The sequence below is a fragment of the Oenanthe melanoleuca genome, chromosome 19 (genome assembly GCF_029582105.1).
Source record: "Oenanthe melanoleuca isolate GR-GAL-2019-014 chromosome 19, OMel1.0, whole genome shotgun sequence".
In the NCBI taxonomy this organism is placed as follows: domain Eukaryota; kingdom Metazoa; phylum Chordata; class Aves; order Passeriformes; family Muscicapidae; genus Oenanthe; species Oenanthe melanoleuca.
This window is the reverse complement of record NC_079352.1, coordinates 10506754-10525847: the sequence shown is the minus strand read 5'-3', so window position 1 is coordinate 10525847 and position 19094 is coordinate 10506754. Positions and strand designations below refer to the sequence as shown.

Here is a 19094-nt window from a genome sequence, read left to right as displayed (position 1 = left end):
GGTATGTCCCTCCTATTCCTACTCACCTTCCTCTGTGCCTGCTCGCTCACCCGCTGGAAGGAGTCCTCCAGCTCCTTCTTCTCCCGCTCCACATCCCCCTGGGCCTGCCTGGCCACTGTAATCTGCTTGGTCACCTCTGCGTTCTGGCAATATTAGAGAATGAGCTGAGCAGCCCCTGGTACCATGGAGCATGGCTGGAGAAGGGAATGCTGGGGGGTCAGGGGAACCCACCTTGCGCAGCAGGTCAGCGTGGTTCTGTACCAGCTCGCTGTACTTCTCCTTCAGTTTGCTGTACCGCTGCTCGTTGGCCTGTGCCCGTCCTGCCACACATGCAGGGACACAGAGCTGAGCACTTGGGCTCCCCTGCCTGGAGCCCACCCCCATCCCACATTTGTGCTGGCACTCCCTGCTCACTCTCAATTTCCGTCAGGCTCCGCTGAGCCTTCTCCGTGTCCTCCCGCTGCTTCTTCAGCTCCTCCAGCTCTGCACGCAGGAACTCACTCTCGTCCTGTGCCTGCTGCTTCAGGTGCTGTTGCTCGGCCAGCTCAGCTTCCAGCTCACTGGCACGGCCACGTAGCTGCACTGCACCCCGTGCACTCTGCAGGGATGGGTGGGGTCTGATGGCACTGTTCAGTGCCCACCAGGACCAACAATATTTTCCAGCAGCCCCCACATGGGTACCACTCCGCAGGCCCCCAGGTGCATCTGGGCAAAGCATAAGGATGCTGGGCAGTGGGGCTGAGCCCATCCCTCAACAGGGATGCAGCTCCCTGGCACACCTGGGGACCCCCTGTACGGGAGAAGCCACTGGGAAGAGGGCAGGACAGAGATGCGGTCACTGTCCACCCAGAGACACAGCCACCAGCCTACCCAGCATTCCCAGTGGGTCTCATCCTGCCCACCTGGTTGTCACCCACCTCAGCCTTGAAGTTCTCCAGCCCCTCCTTGAGGGCTGTGATCTCCCCATAAAGCCGCTCAATTAGCCGGTCCCTGGGCAGGAGAGACATGGGGTACACCTCAGTGCCATGGGGACACAGCCTGGGAGGGCAGTTGTCCCCTATGTCACCATGGCTGCGATGCTGTTCCAGGCAGGGAGCTCCCAGTACAATCCTGGCCATTCTGCAGTATCGCCAGGATTGCTTACTTGTCATCCTTGCTCATCCCGTTCTGGCTGTTGAAGTTGAAGGGGTCGCAGCTGAAGGAGCTGCCAAAGATGTCATCAAACTTGTTGTCAAACAGGCTCTGTGGTAAGAGCAGGACAAACCTGGAGTGACCCCACCACCACTTGGGAGCCCTTGTCCCTCCATACCCCCAGTGTCACTGCCAAGCCAGCCTATGAGCTGCCTGGACACTGAGGCTGGTTCCCCAACCCCTCTTCCAGCACACCAAATTTGATGAACTTTATGAACATGAAGCATCTCTGGTCTATCCCCACCTAACTCCTGGAGGGAGAAGATCCCCAAAGTCATATCATTGCACTCTCCTTCCCCTCCCCACTCAATTCCTGAGGACAACCCTTGGTGGAGAGGAGGGTGAAGATCTAAAGGTCTCCATGGCAATGCTTGAAGCCAAACCTCTCCTTGGCCCATCACTGGAGGGCACCACACCACTGAGCAGCACTGGGAAAATTCAGGCTAGTTCAGCCCTAGCAGCACCCAAGACAGGACACCCAGCACCCAGATGGGACATCAGGCACCCAGGAAGGAGCCATCTCTCTCTAGTGACACTCACCAGGTTCCCAAGGCCATCCCCACTGTCTTAGGCCTCACTGCAGCATGGATTTGGAGAAACAACCCCGGGCTTAGAGTCAGAGAGCCCCCACCATCCTCACCTGTGAGGCTGCGTCCATCTCCACCAGGTCTGTGATGGGCTCGCTGTCAGGTGAGGACGCCTCAGCAGGGATCACCACCACAGGGCTAATGTGCTCTGACAGCGCAGAGGCACGCAGGAAATTGGGAGGGTTCTGGGGAGAGAGGGGAACAGGGCTGAGGGGGAAGGACTGGCACTGCTGCAGGGCTGAAGCCACAGTTGGTTGAAATCCTGCCCTGGAGCTGAGCTGGCCATGCCTTGACCCATGAGAATGGAGCCAGGACCCATAGGGACGGAGTCAGGATGCAGAGGAATAGAATCAGAACCTACAAGGATGGAACCAGGACCCGCAGGGGTGGATCTCAGTAAGGGCTATGGATCAGTGAGAGGGGATCCCAGCTTCCAGTCAGAGGGCAGCTCCATCCAGATGGATGCCACCCAGTGAGGGATGAAAGAACGATCCTCAAGGTGCAGGAGCCCCACACTGCCACTAAGAAGCTGGGCAAGGCAGCAAGAGGTTTTTTGGGCCTTTTGTTAGTGCTACCACTGCTGCCCCTGGGCATAAGGACAGGGAACTTGAGGACTGCAGGCTCTCACCTCTGGCAGCTGTGGGATCTGAATCAGCCGCTTGAAGTACTGTAGGTTGCTGGAGCGGTAGAAAAGGTCCTTGAGCCTGCAAGGGGCAGGGAATGGTTAGGAATGGCTCTTGTCCAACCTGGACAAGAGTGCCAGGGGGTGTCACCCAGCCGTTGTATGGCTCTGAAGGATAAGGTGTTTTGTGCTGCCACCAAACTCAGGAAGTCCTCCCACTGCCGGAGGGTTTATCCCATAAATCCCAGGCCTGATGGGCAGGGAGAAGGACCTGGAGCTTGAGCGACCTGGTCTACTGGAAGGTGCCCTTGCCCATAGCAGGGGGTTGTACCTAATGACCTTCATTCAAAGGTCCCTTCCAACCTAAACCACTTCCTGCCAAAGTTTTCAGGAGCAGGGGGGCTTCCTGCCTGGAGCCAACACCCTCACCTTCAGTTCCTGCAGAAGCATCTTCCCCAGAAGCAGGGTACCTCCCTCCAGGACCTAGTTTTGGGGAAGAGGGACAGTGCCCAGCCACACTACTCCTAGCGCCCACCTCTCCCAGTCACCTGAGCATCCCAGTCAGGATCTTGGTGCTGTTGAACCCTGTCCTAAAGTTAGTCCCTGTGTAGGCAGAACACAGCCAGCACTGCTATCTGCTCTTTGCAGTTTGTGATCTTGAATCAAGCTGTCCCTCAGCACCACGGCATCCTACCCTGGCACCTGACATCCCCTCCCTGCTCTCAGTGGCCAGTTTTTGTTTTGGTTACTCTAAATAATCATGTGCCAGAGACCATAGCACGTCCCTGCTCATTCATTTTTAATCTCACTGCCTTGGTGTGCTCCCAGAGCACCAATGCTCTGGGTCTGGGCACTTACTTTCGGAACTGCTCCAGGAAGCGATCCCGGTGGCCCTGCAGCGTATCTGCTGGCAGACCTGGAAGAAGCAGCAAGTAGAAATGTCAGCAGGTGTCATCAAGGAACAACCCACCAACGCAGCCATGTGGAGATGGCTCTTTCCCAGAGGTGGCCATCCTCCTCTGGGAGTCCGAATACTCCAGGCAGTGTCCTGCTGCAGGAGGGGACCCACACCCCCAGGGCAGAGAGAAGCATGGGCTAGTGGCTGCCACAATTCCAGATCCTGAAGGATATAGGTTTTGCACCTCCTTGCCATGGTGACTCCCTTCATCCCCCATAAGAGGCTGGAGAAGAGATGGTGGTGAACAGCCCAGGCTGAGCAGAGTGGTGGCCCCAGTGCCTCCCTGTGTGTCCCCCCCTGCCAAAGCCAGTGATGCGAGGGACACTCACAGGAGTGGAGCTTGAAGAGCAGCTTGACTGTGTAGTCGTAGAGGTGGCTGCAGTCCAGGATCACCTGGATGAGTGGGGCCAGACGGCACTGCCCTGCTGCTGTCACTGACACTGAGCGTGACATGTCCAGGGAGCTGAACACTGCAGGGAAGGAGCGCAGCATCAGGTCTGGCAGCATCAGAAGGTGCCGCATTGTGTCTGCCAAATCCACAGATGTCATCCAGACCAAGACACCCACTGGCCCCTGAGGACACAGCCTGCTGCCCTGCAGTTGTGTGCAAGCTCAGTGGGAGAGGAAATTCCCACCCAGGTCTCCCATCTAGGCCTGGAAGCACTCCAGCCTGGCACCATAGGTCTCCAGCTGGGACTGAGCCAGAGCTGACATGCAAACCCCTATGCTCTGCCTGTCACTGCTGTCCCACTGGCCATCGGAGTGTGCTGGGTGTGCCAGAGGGAAGATGCTCCAAAACCAGCTTGGTGCAGCTGAACATCATTTCATTCCAACACTGACCACTAGACCAGGGTGCTCCAAGCTCTATCCAACTTGGCCTTGAACTCTTCCAGGGATGGCAGCCACAGCTTCCCTGCACAACCTGTGCCAAGGCCTCACCACCCTTACAGCCAAGAATTTCTTCCCAATTTCCCACCTAACCCCACCCTGTGGCAGTGGGAAGCCATTCCCCCTTGTCCTGTTACTCCATTCCTTGTCCAAAGTCTCTTTCTGGTGTTCTTGGAGCCCCTTTAGGCACTGGAATGGGCTCTAACATCTTCCCCAGCTGAACACCCCCAGGTCTCCCAGCCTTTCTCGAGAGAAGAGAAACCCTCAGAGCATTTCTGTGGCCTCCTCTGGACTTGCTATAGTAGCCCCATGTCCTTCCTGGGACACTAGGGTGGGAGGCAGCTCTGCAGGTGGGCTCTCACCAAAGTAGGGCAGAACTGCTCCCTCACCTACTGCCCACGCTGGGTGATCAGCCCAGGGCATGGGGGGTTTTGGAGCACACATGGCTGGGGCATGTTGAACTCTTCATCCTCCAGCATCCCCAAGTCCTTCCCAGGCTTCTCTCCATCCCTTCATCCTCCAGCCTGGATTAATACCAGGGGTTGCCCTGACCCAGGTGCAGCACCTTCCACTTTGCCTTGTTGAACTGTAGTTCAGGTGAAGTGCCCATAGAAGAGCGGAACTGTGGTGCCCTCAGCCAACATCCCCTGTCAGAGCCTCATCCAACTCTTATCAGCCCCACAAAGGGGCTGCACTTCAGCATATCTCTCACTCCGCTGTGTCTCACAGTAGTGCAGGGCTTTACCTGTCTGGAAGAGGTTCAGCTCACACTCCAGGTAGTCAAACATCTCCACCGTCAGCTGAAAACTAGGAAACAGGGTTGAGGATGGTTGGGGACTGCCCTCAAGGCCACCCATGAGGAAGGGTCTGTCCCAGTTTGGTCATGCTGACGATGGGATTGGGCAGACCGTGCCACCCACCTGCACCCACCTCTCCCTGACTTTCCCCTGCCCCACACTCACAAATTATTGACGTCGTTCTCCCCAGCCTCATCAAGCTGCCGGTCAGACATCTGCAGATTTCCAGGGAATCGAGGATTCTGTGGGGAAAACAGGAGTCAGGAAAGGGTTCCAGAAGATCTCCTGGTCTGGCCACAGCTCTGGGAGCACCAGGGCTGTGATCCTGCAGGCTCAAAGTTAGCTCTTGGATGAGCCAGGGTAGTGATGTGGGGGGGAAAGGGACATGGCACAGGGTCTCTGAACCCAGAGCGATCACAGTATCTGTAATCCACAGCATCTGCTCTCTTCCCAGCAAGAAAATCTGATTCTCCCTGGGCTGAGAAACCTGCCAAGCAGGGAGGAGATAGAGCTGCCAGCAGAGAACTAGATGGGATGGAGTGATACCTGCCTCAGGGGGTACCTACCCTGGCATTTTGGGAAAAGTCACGCAACACTTCCAAAACAGAGTGATGGACACAGAAAACACCTCTTTCCAGCTGTCTTCCCTCCCTTTTCCCATCTAGGATAGCTGGGGGAGAATGGAGTGTGTGTCCCCCCTACTACTTGCAGCCCACAGACTCCCAGCCCAGCCCAAGGAGTCCTGGGTCACCAGGAATCCTGCCACCTCCAAAGCATTGGTCCTCGGGCCATTTTTGATGGCCACTGGCAGCTTTGGGGTTATTTCATGGAGGCAGCAGGATGGCCATGCTGGTCCCTTGCTGTCACCCCAGTGACCACTCCTTGCTATAGCCTTGGGAAGAGGAACAGGGTGCGGCTTACCTTGGTGTGAAATTCCATCTTGGTTCTCAGCAGTTTGAGGTAGATGCTGCAGAGCTGACCGTAGCCCTCATTCAGGTGGCCCTGTGGGGACCCCGAAAAGCTGTTAAGAACCATGGCAGGCTGTGGAAAAGCCTTTTTCTGCTGCAGAATGATTGACTCCTTCCTTAACCCCCCAAAACCACTGCCAAACCCTCCTCGCTGGCACCTGCATGCAGGCTGGCTGTACTGGAGATTTGGTCACACCTTCTCACTGCCTTCTCTGCAGGTTTCAATGCTTCATTTGACTGCCAGAGCTAAGTTTTTACTGGGTTTTGCCATAAAATAGAAAGGTGGCATTTGATTTTGGTGGAAGGGAACACAGAATCCAACTGAAACCCAGCCCAGGTAGGTGATGACAGCCATAGGTCAGCCATGGCTGTGCTCTGCTTCCTGGGAGAGGGAACACCCCCAAGCCTACAATCCCCCAGCCTGGCAAAGGCACCCCCTGGAATCTCCCCGCCATGGCTGGCAGAGTTGGTCACTTACCCACATCCTGCTCATGTCGCTCAGCTCATTCTTGTATCGCACGGAGTCTTTCAGGACCTGGAGGAATGATGGTGACAATCTGTAGGCAGAGCACCAGGACATGGTGCTCCATATTTGAAGCCACAAACTGGGTGACAAACGGGAGGTCTTGATGCACTCCCAAGCCTTTATTGTCACCACCAGCCCTGAATGTCTCCGATTCCCCAAGGAGGATACTTGCTGATGGTTTCTGCACCAAGGCATTGCCAAGCGCTGAGCATTTCCTCTGGCACTGGCATTGCTGATGGCACTGGGGTTTGAGGCACACAGGGTTTTGGGCAGGCCAGCACCAGGAGGGCTCTAGCACCCAGAATTCACCTGCAGGAGGGCACTAACCCTTTGGGAGGGAGAGCTTCAGCACTGGTGTCCATATAGGACTGACCCCAGGAGGGCACGAACCCTCCAGGAGGGCTCCAGCTCCAGGCCCTACTCAGGATTATCCCCTAGGAGACCAACCCTCCTCTGGGAGTACTCCAGTACCCAGTCCAGAACTGATCCCCCAGAATCAGAAGGACACTGACCGTCCAGCATCTCCCACCACCCAGTGCTGCCCTGCAGGGGAAAGGATTTGGCTCCTAGCTGAGCTTTGGGCACTCACATTGGAATGTCCATCCCGGAGCAGCTTGTGGAAGACGTGGCAGAACTTCCAGCAGAGCACGGCATTGCCGGACAGCGGCAGCCGGTTCACCACTGACCAGAAGGTCTGTGCTCCCTTCTCATGGTGCGTGCCCAGGATGCATGGTGCTGGTGGTCAAGGAAGCACTGCTCTGCCCTTTGGTGATGGACAATGGCCACTCAAAGACAGTGCACCCACAGAGCTCAGGGGGCCAGGCCACCACAGGGAGCTAATGATGACCAGCCTAGGCATATGCTGTCCCCAAAGTGGCACAAGCCACCCTCTTCCCCCCACCCCCCAGTCCTGCTCTGGGAATACCATGGCACATGCAAGGCTGGGGCTGTGCCTCTGCTGAGCCTTCCCAGATGCCTTGCTGCGATGTTGGGGATGCACTTTTGGTGGCAGCATCCCAATCTGCTGTGGGCACCTTCTCCTCCTGCCTTCTTCTGGGATGGCTATGCTGGGAGCACCGGTCTGGGCACCTACCAGCATTCAAAGGCTGTGACAGCAGCAGCAGGGACCCTGTGCCATGCTGGAAAAATATCCAATAGTCCCAGCCTTCCCAGCATCCTGGGCATCTCTCCTCACACACCCTCTTGATGCTGCCCCTTTTCCAGGCAGCCCCAGCCCTGCTCCCCCACTCCTTGTCCCATGGCCAGCTTTGAGAAGGATATTCCTGGCGTGTTTCTCCTTGACAGCCACTTCCTGCGCATTAATGGCCTTATTGATGCTGACAGTCTGCAAGAGAGAAGTAATGGGAGGGGGGTGAGATGGGAAGGGTTGAGGCTCCCTCACAGTTCCCCCCTTGCTCACTGAGACCCTCTGGCTCTGCAATGGCTGGGTCCCATCCAGGTCCCCAGTCCCTGCTTGTGCCAGCTGGATGCTGACCTCTCCCGGATGCCTTTCTGGGATGCAGTTGGCATCCACCAGGTTCAGCTGCTGCCAGGGCTCATTTACTCTGGATAATAATGAAGCAATTAAAGCAGTGCCCACAAAGAACCCTCTGCTGCCCTCAGAGTGGTGGGACAGGCAGAGGGAAGGCAAATCCCTCCCCTGCCTTTGGATCGTGGGCAGCAGCTCCTACTCCACTTTTGGCGGTGCTGAATGGGAAGGATAATTTGGGGGGCACCAAAATGGCAAGACCACTGCTCCATGGATTCAGAGGACAGGAGTGGAACCAACAGGCAGGACTTGCCACTCATTGCCATTGAGGACCCTGGGGAGTCCATGCTGAGCAGCCTGAGCACAGCCAGCCATCATTTATCCTATGGAAGGCAGTGGCAGCCACTGGAAGCATTTTCCAGGCAGGATTTTTAACTCTACCCCATTTCTGATCCTTCATGGGGACACAAAGATGCCATCTGAGGGTCATCCTCTCCCCAAGCTCACACATCACCAAGTGCTTCCTTGACACCTGCTTCTATGAACATTCCACTGCCAAGGGAAGGAACCATCTGCCTCAGCACTGCCAGAAGTAGCTCATTACTGATATAAAGCAATTAAAGCTGTGAGATTAATTTCAATGCCTTTCTCACTACAGTCCTTGTTGCAACCCTGCTTCCTGGCCCTCTCTGATGTGGCCCCACATGCCTTCATCTCTACAGACCCTGGCGAGTCTGTGCTGAGCGGGGCTGGAGGGGCCCACAGGAGCCCCAAATGTGGTGGAGTAGAGTGCAAATCCCCCAGGAAGTCCCTCTGCCACCAAAACATGTGCCAGCTGGCAGAGGAATGATAATGGCCTGAGACAGACAAGAGCCAAACATCCCCCTAGTTGAAACTCTGTCCAGATGTCCCACTATGAGCCAGTTCTGCTGCAGGGGTGCCACTGCCAAACACTGTGGTGTTTGCAGCACCATCCCTATTGGCTCTGGGTGGTGACCAGTAAGGACCATGGACGTGATATGGGAGGTCATCAACAAGATGCAGGAGGCTCATATTGAGGTGTCAGGGGACCCGAATTGGCAGCTGCAGGACACCCATCCCAGGCACCCAGAGCAGAACCTGGATCTCAGGTTGGTTTTTTAAGGAGAGCTGAAAGAAGTATTAGCAGTGGAGAGACCCATTCATTCCTTCCTGAGGGGCTGGATGGAGGCTACAGGTTCCCAGCACACAAGGACAAGAGTGGGAAGTCACCTCTGCAGCTCTGCCTGTCCCAGTAGCGAGAGTCCCCTGTCAGGAAAACCATGAAATTAAATTCAGCATTTAAAAAATGCTCGGGAAGGGGCCTCTGCCAGTCTGGAGAGGGATGCCTATGTCCTAGAGGCTTGGAGCAGGATGCCTGCATCCCAACAGTCATCTGTGACACGTGCCACGGATCCAGCTCCAGGGGCAGCTTGTCCTCATCCAAAATCTGAATCTGCAGCACCAAAGCCCCCAAGACTGTCAGGACAGTTGTGATGAAACAGGCCACACAGTGAGAAATGCCAGGATCAGCATTGGAATGCACATTCCACCTCAAGGACCACAAGGAAAAAGCCAAATGCAAAGCCAGAGCTGGGGAGCAGAAGCTCCTAGCCAGAGGCAGGATGCAGGCACCACTATCCCAAAGCCGCTCCTGCCATCCTTAAGTGACCGGAACAGGGGGGTCTCCGGAGTGAAGCCATGCTGTGTCCCTGAGAAAGCCAGAAACAGAGCTCCCAGTTTAACTGCTCTTTTGTGCCAGCTTTTCCCAGAAAAGCAAGGACAGCTTTTTCCAAACAAGGAAGCCCCAGTGACCTCCCAGAGCAGGGAGACACAGTGGAAGGGTGATGGGAGCTGGCAGACCCTGGATCCAGGCAGGGACCAGCTGGAGCATCCATCCCCTAGTTTCTCAACTCCATTTGAAGCACACACACCTGTCTGGAAAGCAGAAAGGTTTCGGAGGAAAAGCTTGATTCTCACTTTCTGGGTGTACTTGTGGACACTCCACTTTCACATTATATCCCCAGGAGTGCAGGGCAGGGGTCCCATCCCAGGAGCCACTTGGGACATGCCCAAATTGCTATAACAGTGTCTCTGGGAGCGCCCACATCAGCAAACTGGGAAAGCACAGGGCAGCAGCAGGAGGCCAAGGCTGGAACGGTCACCTCCGGGGGACAGGCAGGGTCAGGGAGGTTGATTTGGCTGCAAAATTGGGTCAGAACAGAGGGAAATTTGGGGCTGCCTGGACAGCAAGTCCAGACCCCTTCCCCACAGAGGGTCTTTCACCCTGACTCAAACATACCACTCCCCACTACCATCCCACATCTGCAGCTGATTGAATTTTTATTTAATTATGAGCTTCCAACCCACGAGGGTGACTTCTGACCCACCAGGACACATCTGGGCAGCACTGCCAGCCCCGCTCCAGTTTTGTGAACAGGGCTGACGACATCAGGGGCATGGGGCAGTCCCACACCCTTACCCTGCCGCTAGGACAGGAAACCCCAGAGTTTCCTCTTGTGCAACAGGCCAGGCAGGAAGTGGGAGGACAGTCCAGAGGGGTCCATTGCATAAGGAGATGTGTGAGGGTGACACTGCCATCCGGCTACCCTGACAGAGCCACAGGGCCAGGATGTGAGACTGAGCTCAGTGGAGCAGGACCTAGGGCAGGGCTGGGCATCGGACTCTTGCCGGGCTGGGGAGTGGCTCCACGGGTGCTGCAAGGGCTGGGAAAGCTGCAAGGAATGCACTGTTAACTTTCCAAGTGCCACTTGAACAGGCTGAGGAAACTCCACTGACATGTGCATGGAAAGGCACAGGCCATTTGGGAGAGGAGCAGTCTGGGACTATCTATCCCTGAGCAACGGGATCTTTCCAATAGTCTTCTCCTCCCTCTGCAACACCAAGGGGATTTCCAAAAAGCTATGGAAGGTCTACTGCCCATGGCTTCACAGGTCACCATAGCTATGCCCCACAGGAATTCCCAACCTCTTAAGTGCCCAGCCCTTCTCATAAGGAGATCCCACAGCAGGGCAGAGACATCAACAGCTCCACACTGGGGTGACCCACGGACAGGCCTCATATCACCTCTCTGCCAATGTGTCTGCAGGCTCCAGACAGAGGAGCCCAAAATTGCATGGAGAAAGAGGGTCAGGATGACAGAGGCTTTCTGAGCCCTGACACACACTTCCCTCTGCCGAACACACCCCCCATCAGTTCTCCCCACATTATGCTCTCACTCTCTGAAGGCAAAATTTCCCATTTGAGGCAAAGAGCCAAGCTTGGCTCAGGAGCAGCACAACGCCTTCCCACTTCTTTCATTTCCAAAAGGAAACGAGTGTTGATTAAAGAATCCAGAGCTACTGCAAATTATTTGGAGAAACTGAGTAAGTCGCAGTGCAAATCCTCTTAGTAATGCTCCTTCATTTCTCCGTAATTCCTTTCTATAAATGGAGAGCCGGGATGGCATGTACCTCCAGAAAACCGCTCACAAGCCCGCAGACGCAGGAGCTTCAGAGAAGGGAGTGAGCAGGAAGACTGGACTACAACAAGCCTTCAAAAAAATCCACTGGCTTAATCAAAATGAAAATTCCGGTAAAGCAAAGCTTGGCTCAGGTCCTGGAGGTGTGCAGGACATGGGAAGCAGGCAAACACTCCCAAGGGTACATCTCTCTTTAAACACCACCCAACTCCAGCAGCTAATGTCAAATCCCAGCCTTGATGGGACTCAAGGAATGGTTTTGTTAAGCAAAATCCTGGAACAAAGCCAGCTGGATAACACCTGGGATGGTCAAACTGGGAACAGTTGGGGTGGCTGTGATCCCCCCATGCTTGGCACCTGTGGCCTGACGGCAGCAGCAGGAACAGGAAACAAGCCTGGCTTTGTGCCTGCCAGCAGCTGGAGGGAAAGGGAGGCAGGAAGGCAGTCACATGGGATGTAAAATCCAGGGATATATTTCTACATATTGGACAGGAAGATGCTCAACCTGTCTTTCTGTTCAGTCCCACAGGCTTCTTGGGAGCAGGGAGTCAGGATATGTGAAAAATACCTTCCTACCACTTAATCCAGGCTATTTGGCTGCATCTGCTGCTGAATCCATGAATTTGGAAGACAAGTGCTCCTCTCCTGGCTGGCTATATCCTGGAGATGCTCTGGGGATGAAGTTCCTTGTCCAGGCTGTGTGAGCATATCCTGGAAGATGCTGCCACTCTTCTCACCTCCTGCTTCCTCCAGATGAAAACAGTTCCCAAAATGACACAAGCCTCAGATTTCCCATTGTTTGGGCCATAAAAACAACCATTTTCCCCAAACCAATGACTTCTTCCAGTGACAGACACCAAAACCTCACTGCATCCATCAGGGTCACTCCCAGTGGTGGTGGCTTCAGATGTCCCTCTCCACAAGAAGATACTGATGCCACCAGCCCAGATGCCAGCAGGGGGAGGACCAAGAGACAGTCCAGTGTAGGTGTTTGAGGTCACCTTGTCCCCCAAAACAGAGTCACCAGGAAGATGGCAACAGACTCTGTGAGCCATGCTGGAATCCAACGGCATGACCACGATGCTCTTCTTGGCAGAGACCTTGCTCTGCACTGCTGCCTCCCAGTGTGCTCTCCTGAGCTCAGGAGTAAGATGACTTCAGAGCCATGACACCACCAGCCCCTCCGGCACCCAGCGATGCCCGATACAGGAGTGTTATAGAGCTCTTCCAGGACAGGTGGCATTTCCAGGGAAAGAAACACCTGGGCCAGGAAATGGAGTGGTGGTATAAGGTTCAGAGGTCTCTGACCACAAGGAGACATGCAAGGCTGGAAGCCAACTCCTAGCATGCCTTTGCCTTGAGAGCTGTAGTGTTGTTATCCCAGTAGGAAAACCAAAATAAAGCTGTAGGATGTCCATTATGTCCATTTGGAGTGAACCTGTACAGCCCACTCCACAAGCTCCCAGCTCCTCCTGAGGGTAGCAGAGGCTGAGATCAACAGGAGGATGCATCCATAAGCTGTGTATACAAGAACTCGACTCACTGTTGGCTCTTCCAGAGCCTCCAGTGAAAATCCCAAGTTCCACAACATCAGGGGAGATGGGGTAGGATGAGACAGTGTGATCCAATTGCTCCTCCACCTTCGAGGCAAAGGAAAGAAGGAAGACAACCAGCCAGCCAATCTGTGGTGGGTCCCAAGGGCTCCAGTGAGACACTCAATACCATCAGGAGAGAGCTGGAATGATCCCAGGGAGAGTTTGGCTCCCAGAAATGAGAGTTCACCATAGTGAACACATCACTGCCCACCACAAGGAACCAGCACCTATAGTGCTGGACAACTGGATTCCTCCAGCCATAAATAACTTAATGCAGTTTATTTATTTGGACATGGAATTTTTAAAACTGGTTTAAGGAATGTGGACTTTTCCAATACACAGATAAACCTTAGGGGAAAAGAAGAATCATAAGAAGCAATTTTGGGGAGAACAGCTGGCAAAAAGCAAGGCTACAAAATCCAGACCTCACAGGGACCAACTGGGGGAAACTGACACTGTAAAGTTCAGAGCCCAAGCTGCCACTGCCCAGCACTTCTGACCCCAGAACACAACCAGAGCCCATCACAGGGCGCTGGATCTGAGGAGAGGCAAAAATTCAGGGAGAACTTGAGGATCTCCATCCCTCCATTCAAACATGCACATCCACTTGTTACTCTTCTCACTTAATTACTGCTCAGGGCACTCTGTCAATCCCGCCCCACATGCCCAGCTGGCTCGGCTGCGGCCGGAGCTTTCCCATGAGCTGCCCTGATAACCAGGCTTTTAATTTTAAATGGGGATTTTACGCCAGGATAATCCCTTCCAGCAGTGGTGACTTCTGTCTGGGGAGGGAGTGTGGCTGTGTCTGACAGGGTCAGCAGTCCAGGAAGGTCTTCCACCACCTTCAAACGTTCCTGAAACATTCCCAGTCATGCTGACCAGTCTTCTGCTTCCCAGCAGACGCAAATATTTGGGCATTTATTGGAACAGGAAGAGATAAAGGAGTGAGGATGGAGGATTTGGGGAGCAGATGCAAGGAGCTCATCCAGATGTGCATTTCTATGATCATCTGTCATCCAGGACCCACCTTTCTTGGTAAGTGTCACCCCAGCAGGAACGCGGCAGTGCTTATTGCCCTAGCAGATATTCCAAAATTAAGCTCGGATCTGGCGTTGGCGGAAATTGTTCCTTGCAATGCCTCTGGGTGAGCAGCAACTGGCGGGAGCAGGATGGGGCATCCCTCCCCCGTTATCCCCCCAGGATGTCTGGATCCCGCAATGGTGCCAAGAGCAGCCGCGGCCACGTGGGCTCAATGCTGCATCTGAGGGACCTGCTGGAGCACTGGGAAAAGCCAAATCCCTCTTCCCAGGTGAGCAGCGCAGGGGTGAACATGCTCCCCGAAGGAACAGTCCCTACAAAAACCCACTTCTTGCCCCAAACTTGTTGCCATTCCTTCTAACGGGGCTCGAGGCAGTCCCCACAGGCCGGAGGAGCTGTGACAACAGCACTGGGCAGGGGACACAGGCGCATGGCCATACAGGTGTGTGGGGACACGGCAACATGGATGCATGGGGACACGAGTGCTCGTGGGGACACGGATGCACGGAGACACCGACGCCCGTGGCACGGCCTGAACCCTGAGCCGGGGACTGGTGGAACACGACTCACACGGGCGTGTGGGAGCGAAGCCGCCTCGGCCGCAGCGGCACGGGGAGCTCCGCAACACCACGGAACGAGCCCCCCGTACCCGCTGCCGGGTCCCGCCGCCACACGAATCATCCCCGCGATGTTCCTCCGGGAACAGCCGCTATCGAGGGTAACGAACTTCCCCGGGAAGGAGTTTCCCCGGATGCGATCCCGGGAGGGGCGCGAGGGTCCCCGAGGAGCACTTACCACCTTGCCCAGCTCCATGGCGGGGGCTCGGGCTCAGCGCGGGGCTCGGGCTCAGCGCGCCGCGGTGCCCATGGCGGCGGCCCCGCGGGGCGGCGGCGCTGGAAGGTTCCGCCGGACAGCGGCGGAGCGGAGCGGGGCGAGGCGAGGGCGAGGGGGGCGCCGGGCGCGCTCCCGCGAGGGGCGGCACGGCCGGGGCGAGGGGCGCGGCTGCGGCGCTCGGCCGAAATAACAAAGGAGCCCTCGGGGGGCGGGCGGTTCTGCGGGACGCCCCCCGGGCGGGCCGCCCTCCGCGCCCGCCCACCCCCGGCACGCCCCCGCCCCGCTTCGGGCAGCGGCAGAGGGTGGTGCTGGACGATGGCCACACGGTGGGCGGGGGGGGAGCTCCGCAGCTCTGCTGCATCTCCTGCCTCACTGCTAGATGCCCGCTTCAACCCCTGCCCCACGGCCAGATATGCTCCCCCATCCCTGGCCTCCTGCCCCATTCTCTGCCTCATCCCTTGTACCACCTGCACCCTCCTGCTCCATCCCCTAATTAATTAATTCCCCCACTGCCTGACCCTCTACTCCACTGCCAGGCCCCGCTTTTACTTCCTGTCAGACTCTCTATCCCTGTGTCTGGCCCCTGGTCCATTCCCTGTCGATCCCCCTGCTCCATCCTCTGCCCCATCTCCGTGCCTGGGGGTGAAGCTACACCAGTAGGTCTGTCTGGGACCTGCCCAGGGTTCGCTTGTTCCAGAGCCCACTCGGCTGCTAGCACCTTGGTTCCAACAACAAAAGCAATTAAACCAGCGTGGTAACAAGCCCCTGGTCAAAGCCCGTCCCATGGCCAGGCAGGCACAGCTTGCTGACCACCATGACCACCCTGCTGATAGACAGAAAAGCATCCAGGCAGGAAGATTTTGGTTTTTCCCAGCTCCTCCTTGTGCTCAAGGAACATTTTCTGACGGGAGGCACAAAAGAAACCCAAACAATACTTCTATCACTCAGTGAATCTCCTAAAAGCAACTCTAAAGCACTGCCCAGGCCCTTGGCTTGCCAGCGGAGGAGATGCTTCAGAGCACAAAGAACAAAGTGCTGCTGCAGGGCCAACCCAGCCAACACAATAATCCAACACACTAATCCCTCAGGATTACTGCAGTCTAGTCACGCCTCAGCCACTTACTCTGGGATGGTGACTTGGCCTCTCTTAATGAGATAACAGGATCCCACATCCCTGTGGGGATAGAGCGCTGCCACCCCTGCACTCCACGAACACCCAGCTCCACAACCACCCAGTTCATCCCAGCCTTGGGGGAACTTTTAGGGCCAAGTCCAGGTTTTGTTTTCCTCAGGTGGTTGTTAAAGCCCCTGTGAGATCCCTGGGATGGACAGCCAGATGGATGGAGCACCGCTCAGCAGCGCTGCTTGTCTCAGAGCACACAGCTCACAGGTTTTTTTGCTGGACTAAATGTGTTTTGCTAGACCAGATGGTTTCAAGTAGCAGCCAAATTCCTTCAGGAGCTGCTCTGAGCCTGGAAATGAGCATGGATCAATGCTCTGAATCAGGGCAGGCACCTGCTCCTGTCACAGGTGCCATCATTGGGCCAGGTTTTGTGCCCTCCCGGCAGTGAGGCCCCTCAGTGAGCGACTCCCAACTGTGTTCTCAACATGAATAGTGAGAGCCTGGAACCTTGCTGTGGAGCCCCCCTCCAGCCTAGCATTCCCCCCAGCTTAAAAGGATCCTAGAATTAATTAATTCCCCCTTAGCTGAGTTCAGCATCACTCTGAACTTGGTGGCACAACCACTGTCGCCTGCTGCCCCAGAATGCCCTGGAGGTGCAGTCCAGAATTTCCAGGGCACCATCTCCAGAGTTACCAAGAAGCCAAGCATTCAGAGTCCACAGTGCTGACATCAGTACTTGGTCCTCAAGTATTAATGGCTCAATTGCATGAAGAGACTTTATGGCAGGTATGCAAAGAGCACAGCAAAACCCAAAGAGGATCTGAACTAAACCCAGTCGCTCCCACACCGACAGGATGGATGGGACTTTCTCTACCATGTCACTTGCATGGAAAATAACCTCTAAAATAATAAGCAGGATACATCCATTTTTTCATAGTTACTGGTGACATGGTGTAATGCCACTGGAACGCGCTTGCAGCCATACCAGACTGCCCACCCCCCACTCACAGGCTTTGTGCTCCCAGCATCCCTATTCAATCCCCCAAATTAAAATCAGCTCATCATTATTAAACTTAATTTTCCAAATCAAGCTTTCAGACCAGCTCCCCCCTGAATAAAGTGCTCAGTTCAGGGGGAAGGTATCCAGGGTCTCCTGCAGAGCCAGGACATCCAAGTATTTGAGGCCATGGCTGCAGTGTGGTTCCTCATGGCTGAGCTGCTCCAGCTGGCAAAGCCCAGAGTTTGGACACCACCAGGAAGCACTTGGGGCAAAGGCAGAGAGCTCCAAATCCACCTGGGTTCACAGCATGGGGGGAGATTCAGCCGGGGGCAAAAATCAGACCAAGACAGCTTAAGGAGAAAATCTGGAAATTAACCCAAAAGCAATTTTGGGAGGGTCCTCAGATCAAAGGGAAACCTCCGTTCCAGATAGGCCAGGAAAGTTGTAAGCACCAAGCAGATATGACAGCATCCAACCAATCCAGTGCTCCACAGACTGGTGCAGCCTAAGGGGACAAATCCCACCACTTCAGGGATCCACTGAGGTGGAAGGAATTTCATGCTCTTCCCAGGAGAGTTCACTGCATCACTGTGCGAAGAGGCATTCCTGGCCCCAGAGTGCCCTTGACTTATTCCCGGGTGCTCCAGTGAAGAGCAGGGGATACACAGGATATTCCAGCCTTCCCCACAGGGAATAAGGGAAGGCAAAGTGAGGGCTGCTTTCCTGGAGAACCAGGGGGAGGCAGCTCCTTGCTTCACCCTGTCCTTGGAGGGCCTTCATTCATCATCCTCTGGTCTGATCTCGAGAGGTGCAAATCCCTCCTCTCCCCCTGGCTGTACTGAATTTTCTTGGGTGCTTCATTCCAAGTCCCTTTTCTCCACCCTGGAAGCATCCTCCTCCCTCCTGCAGCTCCATGACTCTCCTGCCAGCTTCCAGAATGATATGTGTGGTTTGGATCACGACAGATGAAAAAAGAAGAGACATTCACCATCTTCCCCCACCTGCTGGAGGCTCTGCAAGCAGCTTTTAAACTCTATTTCAGCAGTCACCTCCCATTAAAATGATGGGAATTAAGGTGAAATGTCTCAGCAAGTGGCCTTTTGTCATTGCAGCCCAGAGAGGCTCCTCAGAAACGCTTTCTAAGGCTTTGGCTTCTATTGCTTTTACATCTCTGATTTCTGTTGGGGCAAATCTCTGCTTGAGCTGATGTTCAGGATAGGAGTGGGAAGCCCAGGCCAAGCTGCTCCAGGGAGCATTTATGTGCCTCTCAAAGGTCTCCTTCCCTCTTTTTTCCTCTCCTTCTGTTCATTTTACCACGTCTAAAAATACTCTGCTAAAACCCCTCTTCCCCTGCAGCCGCCTCCCTCCTGGATGACTAATAATATCTGTTGCTCCTTCTTGATCTCTCTGTATTTCCCAAGTCTTCCTCAAGGGAAGGAACCAAACCAGGGCTGTGCTCTCAGCCAGCTCCTTGGATTCAGACTACTAAATTAATTTTCCTCAGAGAATGGTATTTTTTCCCAGGTCCTCCAGTGCAGCAGCAGTTTAAACCCACCTCCCCAGCTCACAATAAAGTAATCCTGCTCCATGGCTTACACCTACCTAATGCTGCTGAAGCATTGTTCTGATATGGGAGCTCCAGGATCCTGGCATTTTCAGAGCTCTAGGGAGAATATCAGGCTCACTGGGAAAACCACCAAGCATTTAGAAAACTATTTATTGTCTGTTTCTTCAGGTTTCAGTTTTTTCCAGCAGCTTTCCAGCCCTGGAGCAATCCCCTGTGGGATGTGCTGAGGAGGCTGGGTTATGTGCCTGGTCCTTGGAGCTGGATAAGCAGCACTGGCTGTGTGAGGAGCTTGCATTTTAGGAGCAGGGGGTGAATGATGGGCATTGGGGATGTTTGGGATAGTAGGACTTAGAGGAAAAGCCCACCTTGCTGTCACCACATTGGTGGTAATGGCTTTTTGCCCCACTGAATG

At 55.0% G+C, this 19094-nt stretch overlaps 1 protein-coding gene across 2 annotated transcripts in view; it reads right to left on the bottom strand.

Moving 5' to 3' along the window:
* HIP1 (huntingtin interacting protein 1) overlaps positions 1–19094 on the bottom strand; it is a 42877-nt gene that overhangs the window by 7036 nt on the left and 16747 nt on the right. The window contains exons 1-16 of one of the 2 annotated variants that reach the window (XM_056506580.1): positions 14954–15379; positions 7819–7882; positions 7127–7269; positions 6490–6546; positions 5965–6045; positions 5209–5285; positions 4992–5053; positions 3688–3828; positions 3259–3316; positions 2407–2482; positions 1832–1963; positions 1145–1242; positions 918–990; positions 415–598; positions 232–320; positions 27–143 (exon numbers count right to left, since the gene is read on the bottom strand). In XM_056506580.1, coding sequence (XP_056362555.1) covers positions 27–143; positions 232–320; positions 415–598; positions 918–990; positions 1145–1242; positions 1832–1963; positions 2407–2482; positions 3259–3316; positions 3688–3828; positions 4992–5053; positions 5209–5285; positions 5965–6045; positions 6490–6546; positions 7127–7269; positions 7819–7882; positions 14954–14971 — 1470 coding nt within the window. In that variant the 5' untranslated portion in view covers positions 14972–15379. Of the gene's footprint in view, positions 1–26; positions 144–231; positions 321–414; positions 599–917; positions 991–1144; positions 1243–1831; positions 1964–2406; positions 2483–3258; positions 3317–3687; positions 3829–4991; positions 5054–5208; positions 5286–5964; positions 6046–6489; positions 6547–7126; positions 7270–7818; positions 7883–14953; positions 15380–19094 lie in introns of those variants that run through there. The other variant, XM_056506579.1, reaches the window with a different exon arrangement.